Here is a 21,777-nt window from a genome sequence, read left to right on the forward strand (position 1 = left end):
CTCTTTAGATATTTTTTTTTTTTAAGTCTCCCTAAGTTAGAAGTTTCTGCCATCACGGGCACATAAATAGAGCTGAGGTTTACCTGTATAATCGGGTGCAGTGCAGAGATCATGGTAGTGTCATAAAGAAAGCATCTGCCAGCGAGCCAGATATCTATCAGAAGATGCCAGCGAGCCAGATATCTATCAGAAGATAGATAGGATAGATAAGCGGGAGATCGGAGAGTTCTCCTATGTGGCTTGCCCGCCACATATGTAGCTGGCAGGACACTGCCAGGGACTCCAAGACATGAAGTGGTCTCGGCCAAAGCACAATTTTTTCCTACAGGTTTGGTGGCTCAGAGCTTAGTAACGGGCGCAGCGCTGGGTTGTGGGTTCAAATCCCACCGTGGCCCCATCCACACAGTATTATAGGCTCGTGCTGCTTTTCTCCCATCTGTTAAATATTAATTCACAGGCTTAATAAATTCAAAGCAGGATTCGGTCATATGCGCTGACAGTGACATTGACTATAATGGTGACGGTAGAGTCAATGGTCCTATCTGCACCATTATAATCAATGGCCCTGTCGGCGCATATGCACGTATCTTGTTTTGCGGGGGGCTCGGACGCAAGCCCCGAGTGAACGTGGTGAAGAACGCAGTGGGAACGGCCCTAAGGCTATATGGACCGTGATTTCCAGTCCGACTGTGAATCTCCGGACCCCACACTCCACATCCTCAGGCACATATGAAGCTGTTGGGTTCGGGTGAGGAGACCCGCAGCCAGTCCGGAAAATGCATTATGTACCCAGACCATAAAATACAGGCTTGGAATGAATCCTCAGTATAATTATTACTCTCTTTCATTACATTGTCCTGGTAGTATGTGTGAGGGAATAGGCCCCGACAGTCCCTCAGGTATAGACAGCACATCCATGCTGTGGACAGAAAACTACCTTGTGATATTACAAAATGTATCAACAAAGACAATTGGTGTATACACGGCATCACCCCGGAAGAGTAAATGCGGTACCCGTTATAACCTAACCGGGTGTCCTTGCAAAACACATGGAGACAGGTCTGTTTTTTTCTGGCAGCACGGATGACAATGGCTAATACAAGTCTAGGGGTCCGTGATAAACACGTACAACTCATGGATGGAGTTAGTGTACCATCAGTGTGCTGTACGGGTTTAACCCTTTTATGACGTCTGCCGTAATAGTACGACACACATCACAACCCCCTGTTTAGCGCGGGCTCTGGTGCTGAGCCCGCACTTTTCCGGGCACATGTTAGCTGATCTATACAGCTGACATTTGCCCTCAACAGCCGCGGGTGGAATCGCGATCCACCCGTGGCTGTTAACTTGTTAAATGCCGCTGTCAATCTCTGACAGCGGATTTAACTCACACTTATCGGAAACGCATCGTTGGCTCCACCTATCGGCGACCCCATCACATGATTGCGGGTCGCCGATGGTTTGGCATGATAACCCGGGGTCTGCAGGAGACCCCTGCGGTTGTCATTGCCAGATTGCTATGAGTGCTACCCAGCAGTCGGCGCTCATAGCCAGTGAGCAATTCTGCTACACACAGTTGATCTGATGATCGCCTGTGTGTAGTAAAGGAGAACAGACAACTGCAGCTTCTAGTCCCCCATGGAGACATTCAATCATGCAAAAGGTAAAAAAAAAGTTTTTGAAAAAAAAGTATAAAAGTTTAAATCACCCCCCTTTCACCCTATTCAAAATAAAACAATAAAAAAAACAAATATATACATATTTGGTATCGCCGCTTTCAGAACGGCCCGATATATCAATGTAAAAAAGAATTAATCCGATCGGTAAACGGCGTAACAAGAAAAAAATTAAAAACCCCAGAATTAAGTTTTTTTGGTCACTGCAACATTTAAATGAAATGCAATAACGGACGATCAAAACATCGGATCTACCCCAAAATATTATCAATAAAAACGTCAGCTCGGTGCGTAAAAACTAAGCCCTCACTCTGTCCCAGATCCTGAAAAATGGAGACACTATGGGTCTCGGAAAATGGCGCCATTTTTTGCTAACTTTAGATTTTTTTTTCACCACTTACATAAAAAAGAAACTATACATGTTTGGTGTCTACGAACTCGTAATGACCTGGAGAATAATAATGGCAGGTCAGTTTTAGCATTTAGTGAACATGGTAAAAATAACCCTAAAAAACAACTGTGGAATTGCACTTTTTTTTGTAATTTCACCGCACTTGGAATTTTTTTCCCGTTTTAAAGTACACGATATGGTAAAACCAATGGTGTCATTCAAAAGTACAACTCGTCCCGCAAAAAATAAGCCCTCATACGGCCATATTGACAGAAAAACAAAATAAGTTTGGTTCTGGGAAGAAGGGGAGCAGAAAAACGCAAAATCGGAAAATGGCCTGGTCATTAAGGGGATAACATTGTGAATTATAGGAGAAGCTTTGTCATTTCTTCATCCATACTGGAAAAACACTGATGACTACAATGATCGTAAAAATGGAGACACGGATGAATAACGCGGATGGAACCAGTCCCGTTATTTCACGTACGTGTTTAAACACTGATGTGTGAAGGGGGTCTAGCGCCAATATATATATATATATATAATATATATATATATATATATAATATATATATTTTTTATTATTATTATTGCCTAAGGCCTCCTTCACACATCAGTGTTTAAACACGGATGTGAATTAACGGGACTGGTGCCATTCGAGACGTCTATACACACACGGACCCCTGTGCTTTTATCGGTGGAAGTGGCCCCTGTGAGTGCCAATGATATGTCTGCCCCTGTGTATATTATATATCCTAATGTATATTAATTCTAGATACTGTTGTTTTAAAGGTCTGATTAAAAGTAAAATTTTAATTTAATTCATCGCAGAATTTTTCTCTCCTGCTGAATACTCTGATTATATATTGAGAGTTGTCATAGGGACGGCTACAGGTCGATACCCTTTGCTGTATTTCTTTTCAAATATGTGCATTTACCTACTTGTATTTACTTTGCTTATCTTGAAAATTTATTTTAAAGGGTGTAATGCCTCTATAGGTTCACATTTTTTGTAACCAAGCACCTTAATTTTTGTGTTCTTTTGTTATAAAACGTTGCACTTTTTGCAATTTTGCATAAAAATAGAGAGCCAAGTGGCATTTTTATGATGCTCCAGGTGTAACTTTCAGGAACAAAAGCTTAGGTTTTACATAAATTTTATAATGATTTTTTTTATTTGTTTGAGGCAATTGTGTGAAAATTGTCCCATCAGTAAAAGGGTGTTAATAATGATAAATTTGAAGAAAATATGCCAGCCCTGTCTGCTTTAGAAAATCATTCCATTCCATATAGTTTCTTAACATACTCTCGGGTTGTCATCTTCTGCTGTTTCCAGCGGTGCTGCGGTGTCACGTGTACAGCGTTTATTGTATTTAGTGGAGGTCACTCACTCATTGTAAGTCTATGAGACTCACAACAAAGCTCTCTAGCCTCATTCTAAATCTCATAGACTTGCATTGAGAAAATTTAAAAAAGTGACCTCCGCTCCGCGCAGCAGACACTGTGTGATTTGGCAGGTCACATATGATGTCCGTGATACCAGAGTGCTGCAGAAAATGACAGCCATTGAGTATGTTACTGCCCTCATTACACATGAATGCTAACAAAGGGGGAAATAAAATCAAAAATTGAGTTTTTTTTTTTTTGTTTGTTTTTTTAAAAAGAGATTACTAATTATGCCCTTTTTTTTTCAGTTTGAGAACCAAAGACTGATTATGTTAGAAGCTGGTTGTGGCGTTGGAAACTGTTTATTTCCACTATTAGAGGAAGACCCTAACCTCTTTGTATACGCTTGTGACTTTTCACCTAGAGCCATACAGTTTGTAAAGGTTTGTACATTACAGTTCCTAAGTTTAGTCATGTAGGTTGCTAAATTTAAAGATGTGTACCAGGGACTAAAAAATAAAAAGTTCTGGCTTCCATGTAATGAGTTCCCAAACCCAACCTGTTACCTTTATTTTTAATTTTTAATTCACATTCAGCCCACTGCAGCCATTGGTGTGGTTGGAATTGTTTACATCCTGAACTTCCTGCCTGGTTTCTCTCTTTGCCTTTAGACCACATTTTTCTAAAGACTTAACCAAAAAAAAAGAAAAAAAAAAATCAACTGGAGTATAAGTTGGTATGCATACAAAATATAGGCGCATGTTCACGCTGGCCATCAAACAGACAAAACCTAAGACAGAAACAAAATGAAGATATACCGTGCTGTAAGTAAAAGCAATAGTGCACATAAAATCCATCCCACCAGCGTCAAGGTGTACCCAAATCGGGATGGTCCTACCCTCTAGTATTAAAACCTTACCATGTGTCAAAGTGACGTCAACGTGAACAAGGGCTGAGCAGCATCGGGTACGAAATATGGATACCCAGCAATGGGAAGCTATATAATCAGAATTTCCAGCTCAAAGAAAGGGAGGCCACACCCTTACCTTCACTGAGAGAGTACATCTGCATGCTGTGAGTACTCTCCCCTGCCAGGAGCCTCGGGCGTGTGACTACACATATGTGATTTGCATACATATGGTCACATGCCGACTAGACGTGTGCTGCCTCGCTCAGTGCAAGTGTATTGAACGAGGCCAGACACATCTAGTTGGAATGTGGCCAGAAGTATGCAAATCCCATACTGGCAGCCTATGGCACTGCATGCTGTGAGGATTCACAAGTCTGCAGTCACATGGAGTAACTGCAGACTTGTACCATAAGGCCGGACAACCCATTTAATGCGTTTACATACCCTTTGTTTGTTTTTTATGTGCAAAACAAAAAATAAAAATACAATAAATGCAAAATGAAACAATATTTTTCCTTATCGTGATAGATTTTTTTACCTTCACAGCAAAATTCATGTTACAATCCAGATACCTGCAAAGCATTCCAGTGTGATCTGATCAAAGACAATCTGACAGATGAGATCCCTGCAGACAGTGTGGACGTGGCAACTTTAATCTTTGTCCTCTCTGCTGTCCATCCAGACAAAATGCACCTTGCCGTGGAAAATATTTACAAGGTATTTGCCTGAGCAGCTAATAAGTTTTGCTATGTAATGCTAAATATGTTCTTCTATAAAAATTTCTGTTCTCCAGACCTGTCTCGCCAACTTTTTTATTTCATTTTGTCCAACCAGCTACTCAGTCCAGATCTCATCCTAATAAAGCGGGTAATCTATCAACCTGTGGCTAGAATTGATAGAATTTTAGAGATTAGAAGAAAAACTCTTTTTACACCGCACTACACGTGTCCGTGGGCCGTGTTTGATATCATTGCTTAACCCCATTCACCTCAATGGGACTCAGCTACTATACCAGGCACTGGCCATGCACAGGAGTGACAATGTTTCTGGGGAAAAAAACACACTATTTTATCTTATTCTCAGGCACATCTGTGCACCACAAACTGAAATCTTCGCCAGCTATGAGCTTTTTTAGAAAAGTAGAAAGATCAGCACAAAATGGTGATTTGTTTTGGGGGGAGGGGGTTGAGGCTGTCGTACATGCATTGATAAATTCCATTTTTCCTTGTATATATATTCTTATGCAGGTGTTAAAACCAGGCGGCTGTGTTTTATTCCGTGACTACGGGCTGAATGACCATGCCATGTTACGCTTTAAAACAGGTAACAGACTTGGAGAAAACTTTTACGTCCGGCAAGATGGAACACGGTCTTATTTTTTCACTACAGGTGAGTTTTGTTCTTTTTTGCTTTAGCCCCTAAGTATTCTGTGCCCCAGTTTTTGCACTGTACTGCAATGATAAATGAGAACTAAATAGGAGAATATATGCCAGGAATACCATCCAGCAATATGCCAGGAATACCATCCAGCAATATACCAGTCATCATTCATGTATTCATATATAAAGCAGTTTGGTATCATTACCGTATTGATTCCTTAGCTGAAATGGTTGAATCCTTTATCTGCTCATTTGGTATTCCTTGTGTCAGCATTTATCCTGGAAGATTGTTCAGGCGCTGATATCTTGAAGGTCACTCTATTACTGCCTGGAAGTAATTTAGTATGAAAGCCTCATCATACATGAATGATGGTGTACTAAGCAATTGCCTGTAACCTTTGCCCATAAAATGTTATCTTTGCCCCAAGTATTCTATGGAAACAATAATAACAATATTTTTCTATGTAGGAATACGTACATGTATACATATAAATACATGCAAAACTCATTCATTCTTGTAAGGAAATGCAAGTTGTGATGGTAACTGAATACTTTGTATCTAGTGGGTTCTCCGGGACTTACAAAATACTAAGAATTTGTTGTTTTTGTGTAAAAATTATTACATGTAAATATATGAAATTGTAATATATATTACTATGGGAAAGTAGCATCCTCTTCATACAGCAGCCAGTAGTTCCTTTTTTTCTTCATACAGGTTCTCTGTGGCCGAGTTCACTCTCTAGAAACCTCAGTTACTAAAAAGCAGTGAAACCGTAAATAATGGATATGGCAGAGGAGGGAGATGCAGCTGCAGGGAAGTCATCTGATGCTTCAGAAGATACAGCACAGCTCTGATATCACAAAATTTAGGAGAGCTAAAATGTCCCTAATTTAAAGAAACCTTCCTCCTTCCTCCAAGTTTATATCCTCTTAATATATTGCAATCATCATATAGCACTGTGTACATACAATTGCTCATTTTGTGTTTCTACCCAGCTAATTCTTCAATTTTCTACTTCCCCCATGTCGGCACCACGAAGAGAGGGGATCCACCCTTCAAGGACAGGAAACCTACAGATAAAAGGGCGGTGCCTCTCTCCCACATCAGTTGGTTTCCTGTCCTTGACGGGATCCTACAGTCCGGAGGAGGCATACCTGCGGGGTGCCAGGAGATGGACGTTGTGGGATGCCAGGCCCGGCCAGTCTGATCCAGGCAGCGGGAGTCCCCCTGCCTCGGCTGGTGCGGTGTCCTGATGCGCCACCGCTAGGGTCAGTGGGCCTTTAGTTTGTGCGGAGGGGGGTCCAGACGAGGAAGACAGGGCCTGTCGGGGCCCGCCGAGGATCGGTGCTGGACCCCCCCTGGTTGCGGAGGTGAGAGCGCGGAGCACCCGGCGGTGTGTTTTTTTTCTACTTCCGGGTCTGCCGCGCATGGGTCTGCCGGATGGCGCGGCACCGCAAGGCATGACTGGGTAGCCAGTCTGCGCAGGCGCGGGCGTCTTCCCGCAGATGCGGGGGAGGAGGGGGCGTCGGGTCACTACAGGCACTATGGGAGGGACTCCCAGTGCCTTAAAAGGCAGTAGAGGACGCCAGTAGCTGATCATCAGAGCTCTGGCATGCTGTAAAAAAAAAAAAAAAAAAAAAAAAAAAAACTTCAGTTATATACATTTATATATATTAAAAAAATAATAATAATAATAATGAGTAACCGAGAGCTGCCTGGGGAGCAAGAGCTGCAGCTGCAGTCGCCACCACCACCGCCAACCCAACGAAAAAAGAAGCTGGAAGAAACGGGGCACCAGGACCGTAACAGTGGAAGCGGGCGCTCCGGCAGGTCCTCACAGCGCAGCAAGGATTCCACTTCAGCATCTTCCAGGAGGACTCCGTCTACAAAGATGGCTCCACCTCCTGAACCTGTACCCGCTCTAACGTCTGGTTTGTAAGTGAGCTTCGTGAAAGTCCACTTTGTAACTAGGGGCCCTTGCTCTCTCTCTTTTTGTCTCCTATAGGGGGAAAAGAGTACAGGGAAAACAAAAAATAGGACTTGTGCACTATGCACTGAAGCCTTGCCCACTACTTTGGATAAGAGACTCTGCAGCTCCTGCATTGAGCAGACTATATGCGAGGGAACCACGAGGATTTGCCTCTGAGCTTAGAGACCTAATTAAATCACAGGTTGAAAACACCTTTAAATCTTTTCAGGGGGGCAAAAGGTTAAGGAAAACTAAAAACATATCCCCCGAGTCCAGATCTAGCAGTTCTGAGGATGGCGGAGATTCGGACGCTTCCATTTCTTCCTCCTCCTCTTCCTCGTCTAAAGATAAAGGAGGACGGAGCTGTTTCCCTATTGAGGAAACAGCCTCATCAAGGCAGTCAGGTCTACTATGGGATTAGCTGATCCCCGGCCCAAAAAATCCATCCAAGACTTAATGTTTAGCGGTCTAGAGCAAAAAAAGAGGAGATCTTTTCCACTCAACGAACATGTTCACTCTCTGATTAAGAAAGAGTGGAAAAGACCGGAGAGGAAGGGCTTTCTTTCCCCTAAACAAAAATACCCGTTTGAAGACCCTGCATGTTCCTTTTGGGAAAAAGCACCAAAACTGGATGTTGCTATAGCCAAAGCCTCAAAGAAATACTCCCTTCCATTTGAGGACATGGGTGTCTTAAGAGACCCCATGGATAAAAAGGCAGACACCTTCCTAAAGGGTTCCTGGGAAGCCGCTGGGGGGGGTTAAAACCTGCGGTAGCTGCCACATGTACGGCCAGGTCTTTAATGGTCTGGCTGGATCAGATTGAATTTCAACTGAGGCAGAAAACATCTAGAGGCACAATCCTTGAAGCTTTCCCGGTAATGAAAGGGGCAGCGGCCTTCCTTGCTGACGCCTAGGCGGACTCCGTCAGGTTAGGTGCTAGAGCGGCAGGGCTTGCTAACGCGGCTAGACGAGCCCTCTGGCTCAAATGTTGGCCCAGGGATCTACAGACCAAATCTAGATTGTGCTCCATCCCCTGTGAGGGCGAGTTTCTATTTGGGGCCGCCCTTGATGACATCTTGGATAAGGCAGGGGACAATAAGAAGCGGTTCCCTATCCTATCTAACACTGCCTACAGGAAACCTTTTTGGAGTAGAAGGTTTATCCGTAGGAAACCCCCTAAAGAGCAGGATAGGTGGGAAGACAGGAGAAGGAAGACCAAAGGGTTCCTATTTAACAAACCCTCTAATGATAACAGAAAGCCCCCCAATGAAGTTTTGCCCCAGGTGGGGGGAAGGCTATCAAGCTTTCTCCCGGCCTGGGAGCTAATATCCAACAGCTCATGGGTTCTGAGCCTAATACAATCGGGCCTGAAACTCCAATTCCTCAAAATCCCTCAGCAAAACTTTGTTATAACCCCGAAAGGTCTTCAAACGAGAAGCAACTGGCCTTAGAGCAGGAAATACGGGGACTGGTAGAGAAGACAGTCCTTCAGGAAGTTCCGGGGGAGGAGAAAAGCATGGGCTTCTATTCTCCATTATTTCTGAGGAAAAAAACAGATGGGACTTACAGGACAATTGTGAATCTAAAAAAGCTGAACAAACTGTTGAAGGTGGAGGCCTTCAAAATGGAAACCATAAAATCTTCAGTAAAAATGCTGTTTCCCGGTTGTTTCATGGCTGTCCTGGATTTAAAAGACGCTTATTATCATGTCCCGATACACAAAGACTACCAGATGTTCCTCAGAGTAGCAGTTCCTTTGGGAGGAGTGGTCAAACACTATCAATATACGGCCCTCCCAATCGGCATCGCCGTAGCCCCAAGGGTTTTCACCAAAGTTGTTGCAGAAGTGATGGCTCATCTAAGGGAACAAAACACCCTGGTCGTCCCATACCTAGACGACTTCCTGGTAATAGGCAGCTCCTTCCTAGACTGCAAATCCCATCTGGAAAAGGTCATGGATTCCTTGACTCGCTTAGGATGGCTTTTGAATCTGGAAAAGTCCAAAACAGAACCATGCCAGATACAGGAATACCTAGGCATCGTGCTAGATTCAAAAAGACAGGAGTGCCGTCTCCCCTTAGGGAAAATTCACAAAATCTTAGGCCAGATTTCACGGGCAAAGTCCCACCCGTCTATGTCCCTTCGGAAAGCCATGTCCCTTCTAGGCTCCCTGACAGCATGCTTTCTGGACGTCCAATGGGCGCAAATACATACCAGGTCCCTTCAGTGGGAAATCCTAGAGGCAGAAAAAGCCCTAAAAGAGCGTTTAGAAGGGCTGTTAACGCTATCTGCAGAAACCACACTTTTCCTAGAGTGGTGGGGGAACATAAACAATCTAGCCCAGGGGATTCCTTGGACGATCCCGACACCACAAATCCTGACCACAGATGCAAGTCCCGGGGGCTGGGGGGTTCACCTCAACAACCTGGTAGCTCAGGGGGTCTGGGCAGAATGCCTAAAACTAGTTTCCTCGAACATGAAGGAGCTCCTAGCAGTAGAGCGGGCACTCCGGGAGTTCATGCACTCATTACAAGGGCACCATGTGAGGGTCTTTTCAGACAACCGGGTAGTAGTGGCGTACCTGAACCACCAGGGGGGTACACGGTCCCATTCCCTAATGCAGGTGACAGAGGTCATTTTTCGCTTAGCCGAGAGGAACTTACAATCCCTATCAGCCCTACACATAAGAGGGATAGAAAACCACACCACAGACTTTCTGAGTCGGACACAACTAAAGCAGGGCGAATGGGAGTTAAGTTAATCAGTGTTTCGGCAGATTGTACAAATGTGGGGGCATCCCTCCATAGATCTGTTTGCCAACAATCGAAACAAGAAAACGCACTCATTTTGCTCCCTAAACCCCAAAGGGAACCCCGTAGCCGTGGTCGCCTTCATGATCCCGTGGAATTACCCTATAGCTTACTCTTTTCCTCCAACAGCTCTGATTCCTGCTGTTCTGAGGAAAATCAGGGAAGAGAAGGCGAGGGTAATTTTGATAGCCCCCTTTTGGCCAAAGAGGGCATGGTTTTCATGGCTGAGGAGGTTATCAATCTCCGACCCATGGGTTCTTCCGGAACTTCCAAACCTTCTTTCTCAGGGTCCTGTTCTCCATCCTCAGGCTTCAAGCTTACACTTGACAGCCTGGAATTTGAGAGGGCTCTTCTGAAGGACAAGGGTTCTCCCCAAATCTGATCACCACACTACTTCAAAGTAGAAAACCTGTGACAACCAAACTATACGAGAAAACCTGGAAGAAATTCCTTTCAGTCTCAGGTTCCAGGTTAGGGAGGGAAGTTCCATTGACGGCTATCCTGGAGTTTTTACAGAGGGGCTTGGAGCAGGGCCTGGCCACAAGTACCTTAAAAGTTCAAGTTTCGGCCCTGGGAGTGCTCTATAACTCTGACCTAGCTAGGAATAGATGGGTATCTAGGTTTATTAAAGCATCAGCTAGATCCCGACCCATCCCATCCCGAAATACTACACCCTGGGATTTGAACTTAGTACTTTCAGCTTTAACGGAGGCACCTTTTGAACCTCTGTCGGAAGCATCCCTAAAAATCCTGTCCCTAAAAACAGCACTCTTGGAAGCTCTCACATCAGCACGTAGGGTTAGTGACATTCAGGCCCTATCGGCAGGCCCCCCCTTCACACAAATCTTGGAGGATAGGGTTACTCTGAAAACCGACCCGGCCTATCTTCCAAAAGTGGGGTCAAGATTTCACAGGTCCCAGGAAATCACCCTCCCTTCTTTCTGCCCCAACCCTAGGAACATGAAAGAGAAAGTCTTGCATACACTAGACGTCAGAAGGTGCCTAATCCAATACCTAGAGGCGACACAAGAGTGTAGGCTGGATAGTTCTCTCTTTGTTTGCTTTCAGGGCCCTCGTAAGGGGAAGAAAGCTAAGGGCACGCTGGCCAGATGGATAAGGGAGGTCATCACACTGTCGTACTGAACTGAAGGTCCACTCAACAAGAGCGGTGGCAGCCTCCTGGGTGGAGAAGGCCGGGGCTACGATAGAGCAGATATGTAGAGCGGCAACATGGTCTTCCCCCTCTACCTTCTTTAATCACTACCGGCTAGACTTAACCTCTTCTTCGGACCTTACTTTCGGGAGAAGGGTTCTGAAGCTGTAGTCCCCCCTAATGAGTCACTTCTCTGTAATTCTCTCCGTGGTGCCGTCATGGGGGAAGGAGAAAGACGTAGTTACTTACCGGTAACGGGATTTCTCAGAGCCCATGACGGCACCCGTACATTCCCTCCCTTCACGTGTGGGTGTGCACACTTATTAGTTACTTGTTGTAGCCACGTGATGTGTCTGACAAGGTCTTAGATTGAAAAATTTTGTGTTATTAACCTGGTGGTTCTATCATGCTCTGTAAACAACTGATGCGGGAGAGAGGCACCGCCCTTTTATCTGTAGGTTTCCTGTCCTTGAAGGGCGGATCCCCTCTCTCTGTGGTGCCGTCATGGGCTCTGAGAAATCCCGTTACCGGTAAGTAACTACGTCTTTCTCCACTCTATGTAGAAACAGGAAGTCTCTTTTTCCCTTCATTTATCATTCCCCAATTCACCGCCTGACCCAGCTGTTCCACCCCTCTCCCGTGCCAGGGACTTTTGCAGTGAATTGACTCATACAGGGAAAATTGACCTCCTATATCTACATAGAGCTTAGAAGTTAGTCCGTTTTTAATCACATTATATCATAGACCTAATGAAAAACAGTAGAATTAGCTGGGCTTAAGGGCAAAATGAGCAATTGTCTCATGCTGCACATAACACATCTGCATCTCTGGCTGCTATGGGCATAAAAGGGGACAAACTTATGGTGTGGCACCCATGCTCCCCTGACCTCAACCCCATTGAGAACCTCTGGAGCATCATCAAAAGGAGTGTCTATGATGGCGGGAGGCAGTTCACATCTAAGCAACAGCTCTGGGAGGGTAGTCTGCCCTCATGCAAAACAATTGAAGCAGAAACCATCCAAAACCTGACAAATTCAATGGACGAGAGAGTTCAGAAGCTCCTTTCAAACAAGCGGTCCTATGTGCAAATGTAACATCACCTAGAATAAAGTTTTGAGTTGAAAACTGTTTGATTTCAGTTTGTAATAACCTGCTAATGCTTATAATTTCAAAAATGACCATTTTTTTGTTCTTTATTAAAATGAAAAGGTTGAAAACTCTGCTGTGCATAATAATTTGGAACATGCATTTTGAGTGCAGTTTGAGTATTTTATTTTTTTAAAAATATACTGTTATCATAGGCAGTTTGTACAAAAACCTTTCAATAGTACTCTAATAGTTATTTGACTGGAAAATTACAATGACTGCAATTCATATAGGTAATTTGGGAAAATCTGAGAAAATATTATTTGCATAATAATTTGGAACAGTGTGTATGCCCTTATGGCTGTTAAGGATTTTTGAAGACCCGTCATGTTAGTGTCCATGTAAGTATGAGTCAAGAAAATGATCAGAAAGAATTACTTTTCAAAGTAAGTACACCAGTCTGATTAGGTTTATGAGATTTCTTTATAATTATGAATTCGGAATTGTGAAATCTATTGATAGCTTAAGGGCTTAATAGAAGATTGCTAAAAACTCAACTGTAGCAAAAAAAAATAAACAAATAAAACAACAAATGAACCAGCAATCAATTGATTCCTAGTGCAGAGCCCATAGGTAGACTTAAAAAAAACCAGTAAAACTTTAAATGATCCCCTTTACCCATTTGTTAAGTAAAACAATAAACATTTATTGGTATTGCTGTGTCCATAGAAGTCTGAACTATTTAAGTACATTATACTGAGAAAGTATATGGCACTCCTGGTGACTAGATTAAGTGCCCAAGTAGGGTACCAACTAGTGTAGAGCGAGTATGTTCTGTCCGAGTATGCTCGGGCCGAGCTCCGAGTATTTATAGCTGCTCGGTGATATGCTTGAATCTCTCCCATGTGCATGATTTGCAACTGTATGGCAGCTTAATTACATGTGAGGAATGTGTAAGAAATAGACATTCCTCACATGTAATAAAGCTGTCAAACAGTCGCAAATCATGCACACGGGAGCGATTCAAGCATATCACCGAGCAGCTATAAATACTCGGAGCTCGGCCCGAGCATACTCAGCGAAAGGGTTAACAGAACATACTCGCTCAACACTAGTACCAACCCGTAGATTAAGCCAATGAGAAACTTGGCACTCAAAAATTGCAGTGAATGAAACAATATTTATTGGCAATACATTATATAATAGATTAAATCAAAGTATTACAAATACAACTCATCCTGTAAAAAAAGCAAGGCTTTATGTAGGTATTGTGACACAGTAAGGGGATGCGCATAGAGGCATATTGAACCCGCTGGAGAGCATTGTAATCACGGCTACAGCAAAATAAAAGTAAGTGTGGACTTGGTCAAACTATTTGACCAAGTCAGATTTAGGAAAACCTGATATGGACTTCTGAGAGATCTGTAGGATCGGTAGTGGGATGGGTCTCTCCCTCCAGTCCGGGTCTTACAAGTGGCCATGGCCACAGTTTCCATTTAAACCTGCAGTATGGCTATGTGCCCACGCTGCAGAAATGCTCAGGGTTTTTTCCTGAGCGTTTCTGCATCTACCTAGCAGAAAAAAACGCATGCAGATTGTACATGCGGATTGTACATGCGTTTTCCTGCCAGGGACATGCGGATGTGAAGCGTTCTTCACATGCATTTCCGCATGCGGGTTGTCAAGCGCTTTCCAAGCGATTTTAGCATCACTTGGAAAGTGCTTGACGACTTGGTCACACTTTATAAATCCATGCAAAAGGCATGGATTTATATAGTGTGACCGAGAGAATGTCAAAAAATAAAAAAATATATATATACTTACCCTCCGATGGCCCCGCGCTGTCTTGCTTCGCTCGGTCCCGGCAGCGGTAGAGTGAAGGACCTGCCGACGTCATGCGTCGCGTGACCCGTCACATGACTCTGACGTCAGCGCACGTCCTTCATTCCATCGCGAAGTGCCGGGAAGCAAGGAGGAGCGCAGCGCGGGCCGCCAGAAGGTAAATATACATTTATTTTATTCTTTTTTTACAGCTTTTTTAATGGTACTTGGGTGTGGATGAGACTCTCCTCTCCTCTACACCCGGGTACCATCCGCACATTAGAACGCGCCAATTACGCAAGTACAGATGCAGTCTTGCGGAATTGGCGCGTTCTAATGCAAGTCAATGGCGGCGAAAACGCAGCACTTCAGCAAAATAATTGGTAGTGCTGCTTTTTTTTCCGCAATGATAACCCGCAGCGGAAATTTCCGCAGCATGTGCAGAGCACATGCGGATTATCATTGGGGAACATGGCAGACCTTCTACCAAGCGTTTAAGCGTTTCTGCAGCGTTTTTGCTGCTGCGGAAACACTTAAAAAACGCATCGTGGGCACAGAGCCTAAAGGTTTGGGTATGTCAGTTTGGGGTTTGCAAGCTTGAGAGCAGGAGCTCTCTGTAGAACAGGTCTGTGTGAGACTGAACACAGACCAGAGCCACGGAAAACAAAGCCACCAATGCACCCACGGGAGATACGGTAGTGTCGTTGCCCACGGCAACGGAGTATTAAGGACTGTTTGGGCGATCCGACTGCGATCTGGAGGATAACGTTTGCCTTTTTGTTGTAAGTTACCAAAATAAAGACTTTTAAGTTGGACTAAATTCGGTCACTGCCTCTTTACTGCACTGTATGAACAACGCTGCATTACAGTATATTTATGAAAAAGTTAAAATGGCAACACTCTTAGAAGATGGGGATGAAAAATATCAATATATGACCTGGCGCTTAAAGGTTTAACCCCGTAATGACCGCCAATACGACTTAAAACTTACCTGCGATATAAGAGACTAGCATCCTCTGACGGGTTAAAATCCAGCAGCTATCAGTTGTACACTATAGCCGACAACTTGCTGCATCAGCGACCATCAGTGTTGGCACCGACCATGGCTGTTTAACCCCTTAAATATTGCTGTCAATAGTGACTACAGAATCTAGATGGTTAACAGAGTGTGGGGGCTCCCTCTTTAACCCCATCGGGACCCTGAGATCTTGATTGTGTGGTCCTGATGTTTGCCATGGCAATTCATAGCCAAGTAACGGCCTTAAAGTCTTCCTGCTATAGCGGCATGTTCAGAAGTTAGAAACATTTGTGTGTTAAAAATAATTTTTTTCGTTCTTGTCATGCCACTTTGCATTAATTCATGAAAAGCACCTAAAGGGTTAATAAACTACCTGAAAGCAATTTTGAATACATTGAGGGGCGCTGCTTTTAAAATGGTGTCACTTTTGGGGATTTCCAATATATAGGACCCCCAAAGTCATTTCAAAACTGAATAGGTCCCTAAAAAAATAAGATTTGTAAATGTCTTTGAAAAAATTACTGCTACATTTTTAAAATGTTAAAAAAAATAAAACAACATTTTACAGATGGTGCTGATGTAAAGCAGACATGAGGGAAATGTTATTAATGTTTTTGTGTGGTGTGACTATCTGGATTAAAGGGAAAATCATTCAGAGTTTGAAAATTGCAAACTTTTTGAAATTTTCTGATATTTAAAAAAAAAAAACGCAAAACATATCAACCTAAATTTACCATGATCATAAAGTACAATATGTCACGAAAAGACAGTCTCAAAATCAATGGGATATGTTGAAGCATTCCAGAGTTATTACTACATAAAGTGACACATGTCAGATTTCAAAAATTTTGCCTGGTCATTAAGGGGTTAATATAGATGTGTTTAGAACAATCCACACAATACATTTAAGATCTTTATATTTCTGTCTATGTAAAAAATAATCACAGATTTTTCATTTTTTTCTGATATGTAAAAACTTACTTGTCCCAAAAAACAAATGCATCATGCAGATACATAGCCTCAGAAAAAGAGAAGTATTACCTGTAGATTTTTTATTTAAAAAATGAGAAGTTATCTGTTACATAATGGTCTCTTGTCATATTGTTGTTCCCTTTATTTCAGAATACTTGCAACTTCTTTTCACAAAAGCCGGGTACAGGGAAGTGTCCATTGAGTACGTGCTGCGAGAAACTGTGAACAAGAAGGAAGCCCTCTGTGTGCCTCGTGTTTTCGTTCAGAGCAAATTTCATAAACCTCAGTGATTGCTGCTGGGAATTTTATGTAAAATTTTTTTTTTTTTAAATAAAATCTTATATTGTCTTATGTTTTGGTTGTGTATACATCACAGCTTTTGGGCTATATATTTGGCTGATAAGTCAGGAAATGCTTCTAATACACGGGTGAGCAATTCACTTTCCCGAAGGACCACATGAGAGACCGTAACTGTTGTGGAGAGCCAAACCAATAGCCTTAAATTAATTCTGCTCAATATTAATATTAACATAATATAAAATAATTATAATTAATCATATTGTATGACTTAATATGGAGCATAATAAAGTATGCTGACATACCCATATATACTGTATGAGCCACACACAACCCCCTATATACCGTAAGAGGCCCCACATAGCCTCCTATATACAGTATGAGCCCCCACGTTGCCTCTCGTGTACAGTATGAGCCCCCACGTAGCCTCTTGTGTGCAGTATGAGCCCCCACTGTGGAATTGCACTTTTTTAGCAATTTCACCGCACTTGGAATTTTTTTCCCATTTTCCATTACATGATATGGTAAAACCAGTGATGTTGTTCAAAAGTAAGACTCGTCCCGCAAAAAATAAGCCCTCACATGGCCATATTGACCGAAAAATAAAAAAATGATGGCTCTGGAAACAAGGGGAGCAAAAAACGGAAAATGCACTGGTCATGAAGGGGTTAATAACTGCTGCATACGGATTGTACATGGATAACAGGTGAGAAAAAATTGTTTGAATTTCGTGTATGACACTCTGACAATTTTTTATATGCTCATGTGAACCTACCCCATCTCTGATAGGCCTCATTCAGAAGTCCGTTTATCGCATACGAGTGCTGTGTTTTTCACGGATAGCATTCATACCTGTGATGGTTTATGGGGTTATGTCACATGTCAGAAGAGTGGTCTGTGGAAAATATCAGAGACATGTCTGATGTTGATCCGAGGGTTGGATCAAAATCAGCAATGCAAGTCAATGGATCTGTGAAAAAATTAGAGCTCACTTGGATGCCATTGTCAGAATGGAGAAGGTGGAGACATTTTTTATATTTATTTTTTTCATTTCTCCACGTACGAGAAAATCTGATGCCACTCGTACCACACTGTGGTCAAACTGTGATCAGAATAAGCGCTTCGATTTTCTCATACGTGAAAAAATCGGATGTCTGAATGAGCCCATGTGGTGTGAAAATGCAATTCTTGTGACACTTTAAAAGGAGTTGGTCACCCCCAAAACTCGATTTAAATTAGTTCTACAGTCTTGTAAGGGACTTAAACCATATAGAAATCTTACCTGTAGTATAGATTCCCATTCTATTAAGCTAAGGTGAGGTGAGCGACATGCTGATTGAGGTGGCTCCTCAGTGCACTGAGCCCTTGGCCACTTCAAGGATGCAAACTGAAGTTTTCATTTGCATATGAAATAAAACTTTTTTTCTGATAAACTAAAGTAGTGAAAGCTATGTTACAAGTATAATTTTCATAGGTGCTATATCCCTTTACTGGACTGTAAAAGTAGTTTAAAGGGACTCTGTCAGCACAGAATGACTGTTCGATCCCAAGTACAGGCGCTCGGTGCTTCGCGACAGGGGCAATCATTTATATACCGTACACCTTCCCACCTGCTTGTTTTTCCATCTATCTCCACCCCACCTTATTTGATTGACAGCTCTGGCTTCATACAGCCAGAGAAGGATGGAAACTAAGCTGGTGGGAAGGTGTATATAAATGATTGGCCCCGCTGTGAAGCAGCGAGCGCCGGTACTTGGGATTGAATAGTCATTCTGTGCTTACAGAGGCCCTTTAAAACAGGGATGTCAATCTCAAATACACAGAGGGCCAAAATTAAAAGCTTAGCCAAACTTGCGCGCCTACCTTGATACTTATTAAAATTAGTGATGAGCGAGCATGCTTGTTACTTGAGATTTACGAGTATGCTCGGGTGTTTTCCGAGTATCTTCAGCGTGCTTGGGTGTTATGTTTCAGTCACTCTGTGCGCATGATTTGTGACTGTTTGACAGCTTTAATACATGTGAGGAATGCTTGTTTATTAGGCATTCCTCACATGTACTAAAGCTGTCAAACAGTCCCAAATCATGCACACGGAGTGACTCAAACATAACACCCGAGCACGCTGAAGATACTCGGCGAGCACCAGAGCATGCTCGCCGAAAGGGTTAACAGAATATACTTGCTCATCACTAATTAAAATATGTCTACGATTTAGGTAATTTTTCCTTATCATCAAATATAGCGACAAACGTTTTCATATGGAAACAAACTTAAAGTTTTTTTTTTTTTTACTGTAATTTTTATTGAAGATCATAAAGTTAAACAAACATCATGAAAAAACTGTCAAATTACACATTAATTAGTATGGGAATAGTTAATGCAAATATAATGCTTGCCAGGAGCATAGTTAGTAGACCTGCTAAGTGGCCTTCATGCAAACTGAATGTCTATACAACAAAAATACTCCTGTAGTTTCAGACAACCCTCTGATGAAAGTTGGCCTCGCATCTAAATAAGAATAAATCCATATCCATAAACCTATATATATGGTAATTATCTTTATTACTAAAGACAAACAACAACCACAGGACAATCACATATCGAAGGAGAGGACAAGAAACTGGGATATTCTAGGATTTATGAAGGTCTTCGTTATTATGTTGAGCCCAAAAGTAGTCCCATGGGGCCCAAATGGTATTGAAAATGTCTACTCTTGCATTCAATATAGCCGTCATGTATTCCATACGGCGTATGTCGGAAATTTTGTTTAATAAGTCCTGGTAGGAAGGGGGATGATCTGCTTCAAGTGGAGAGCTATCAAGCACCTAGCTGCTGTCAGCATATGGAGTAGTAACTTAGATGAGTTCTTTCCCATTCCCTTGGGGGGGGTGATATTGAGTAACAAAGTACATTTAAATGCATAGATCTTAGAATAAAATTATGGAAATATATAATATTGGAATAATATGTTATGTAAGAGCACATGGCCCAATGGCCTAATTTAAATATGTAATACCAAAGGATAAAAAAACTTGAATAATAGACAATAAAGTATGATGCCAACAAAAGTGCCCACCAGACACAGTAAGATACCCCCACAGTGAATTCCTATACAGTACCCTCCACACCAGGGCCGGTGTCAGCACCCGGGCAAATGCCGGGGCCCTGAGCAGGCAGAGGGGCCCACTGGCGGTCGCCCACCCCACTGGGCTATGGGCGGAGGAGAGCGGTGTCAGCGCCCGCCCTTCTCCGCCGCTTGCTCAGGGCCCCGGCAGCTGGATACTTACCTCTCCCCGTGCCTCCGCAGATCAACTGTCTTCCTGCTCTGCGCTCCCTTTGACGTCTCAGGTCAGAGGGCGCGGTGACGTCTTTACACCGCGTCCTCCCCTGAGCCGTCACAGGGAGCGCAGAGCGGAAAGACGCCGCCAACGCTGGAGTCCCGACCCGAGCAGCTGCAGCAGGTAGCAGGTGAGGAGGAGGGAGGTGAGTATTTGATTTTTTTTTTTAATGTATGGAGGCATGGGGCAGTATAAAGAGAAAGGGGGGGTATCCTGCATGGGGCATTATAAAGAGAGGGGGGGACATCCTGCATGGGGCATTATAAAGAGAAGGGGGGGTATCCTCCATGGAGCATTATAAAGAGAGGGGGGGTATCCTGCATGGGGTATTATAAAGAGAGGGGGGGACATCCTGCATGGGGCATTATAAAGAGGGGGGGGGGGTGACATCCTGCATGGGGCATTATAAGGTGGGGAACAGCCTGCATGGGGCATTATAAAGGGGGGGGGCAGCCTGCATAGTGCATTATGTGGGGGGGGAAGCCTGCATGGAGCATTATAAGGGGGGGGCAGCCTGTATGGGGCATTATGTGGGGGGTAACAGCCTGCATGGAGCATTAAAAGGGGGGGGGCCTGTATGGGGCATTATGTGGGGGGTAACGGCCTGCATGGAGCATTATAAGGGGACCAGTATCCTGTATGGAGCATTATATGAGGGCCAGTATTCTGTATGGAGCCTTATATGGGGGCCAGTATTCCGTATGGAGCCTTATATGGAGGCCAGTATTCCGTATGGGGCCTTATATGGGGGCCAGTATTCCGTATGGGGCCTTATATGGGGGCCAGTATTCCGTATGGAGCCTTATATGGGGGCCAGTATTCCGTATGGAGCCTTATATGGGGGCCAGTATTCCGTATGGAGCCTTATATGGGGGCCAGTATTCCTGTATAGAGCCTTATATGGGGGCCAGTATTCCGTATGGAGCCTTATATAGGGGCCAGTATTCCGTATGGGGCCTTATATGGGGGCCAGTATTCCGTATGGGGCCTTATATGGGGGCCAGTATTCCGTATGGGGCCTTATATGGGGGCCAGTATTCCGTATGGAGCCTTATATGGGGGCCAGTATTCCGTATGGAGCCTTATATGGGGGCCAGTATTCTGTGTGGAGCGATTCACCGGTTTCTGAGCTATTGTGGAATTTACAATAGATATCACTCATGTAATGTAAGAAGTGAAATCTTTGCATTGTACTATATATATATATATATATATATATATATATATATATATATATATATATTTCTCCGCCGTATCTCTGCATCATGAATCGTGGTATGTGTTAAAGGGGCCCACTGAGACTCTTTCGACCAGGGCCCAGAAAAACCTGGAGCCGGCCCTGCTCCACACGCACGGTATGATAACCCTACTGTACCCCCCTCCGTCATTCCCCCAACAAAGAATGATGACCCCATCACAGAATGATTCTCCAACTGAAATCCTCACGCAGCCCTCCATACAATATAATGGCCACAAAAAGTGCTCCATACAGCATAATGGGCACCATATAGTGCTCCATACAGCATAATGGGCACCACATAGTCCTCCATACAGTATAACGGTCACTGCT

The 21,777-nt window shown here is 43.5% G+C and overlaps 1 protein-coding gene across 2 annotated transcripts in view; it reads left to right on the forward strand.

Moving 5' to 3' along the window:
* METTL6 (methyltransferase 6, tRNA N3-cytidine) overlaps nucleotides 1–16,867 on the forward strand; it is a 26,907-nt gene extending 10,040 nt beyond the window's left edge. For both annotated transcript variants that reach the window (XM_073678066.1, XM_073678067.1), the window contains exons 3-6: nucleotides 3,762–3,896; nucleotides 4,910–5,080; nucleotides 5,611–5,752; nucleotides 16,723–16,867. In XM_073678066.1, coding sequence (XP_073534167.1) covers nucleotides 3,762–3,896; nucleotides 4,910–5,080; nucleotides 5,611–5,752; nucleotides 16,723–16,862 — 588 coding nt within the window. In that variant the 3' untranslated portion in view covers nucleotides 16,863–16,867. The remainder of the gene's footprint in view (nucleotides 1–3,761; nucleotides 3,897–4,909; nucleotides 5,081–5,610; nucleotides 5,753–16,722) is intronic.
* Nucleotides 16,868–21,777: the final 4,910 nt, after the last annotated feature.

This window comes from Phyllobates terribilis, unplaced genomic scaffold (assembly GCF_046119375.1).
Source record: "Phyllobates terribilis strain yellow unplaced genomic scaffold, ASM4611937v1 Scaffold_4__5_contigs__length_816908805, whole genome shotgun sequence".
In the NCBI taxonomy this organism is placed as follows: domain Eukaryota; kingdom Metazoa; phylum Chordata; class Amphibia; order Anura; family Dendrobatidae; genus Phyllobates; species Phyllobates terribilis.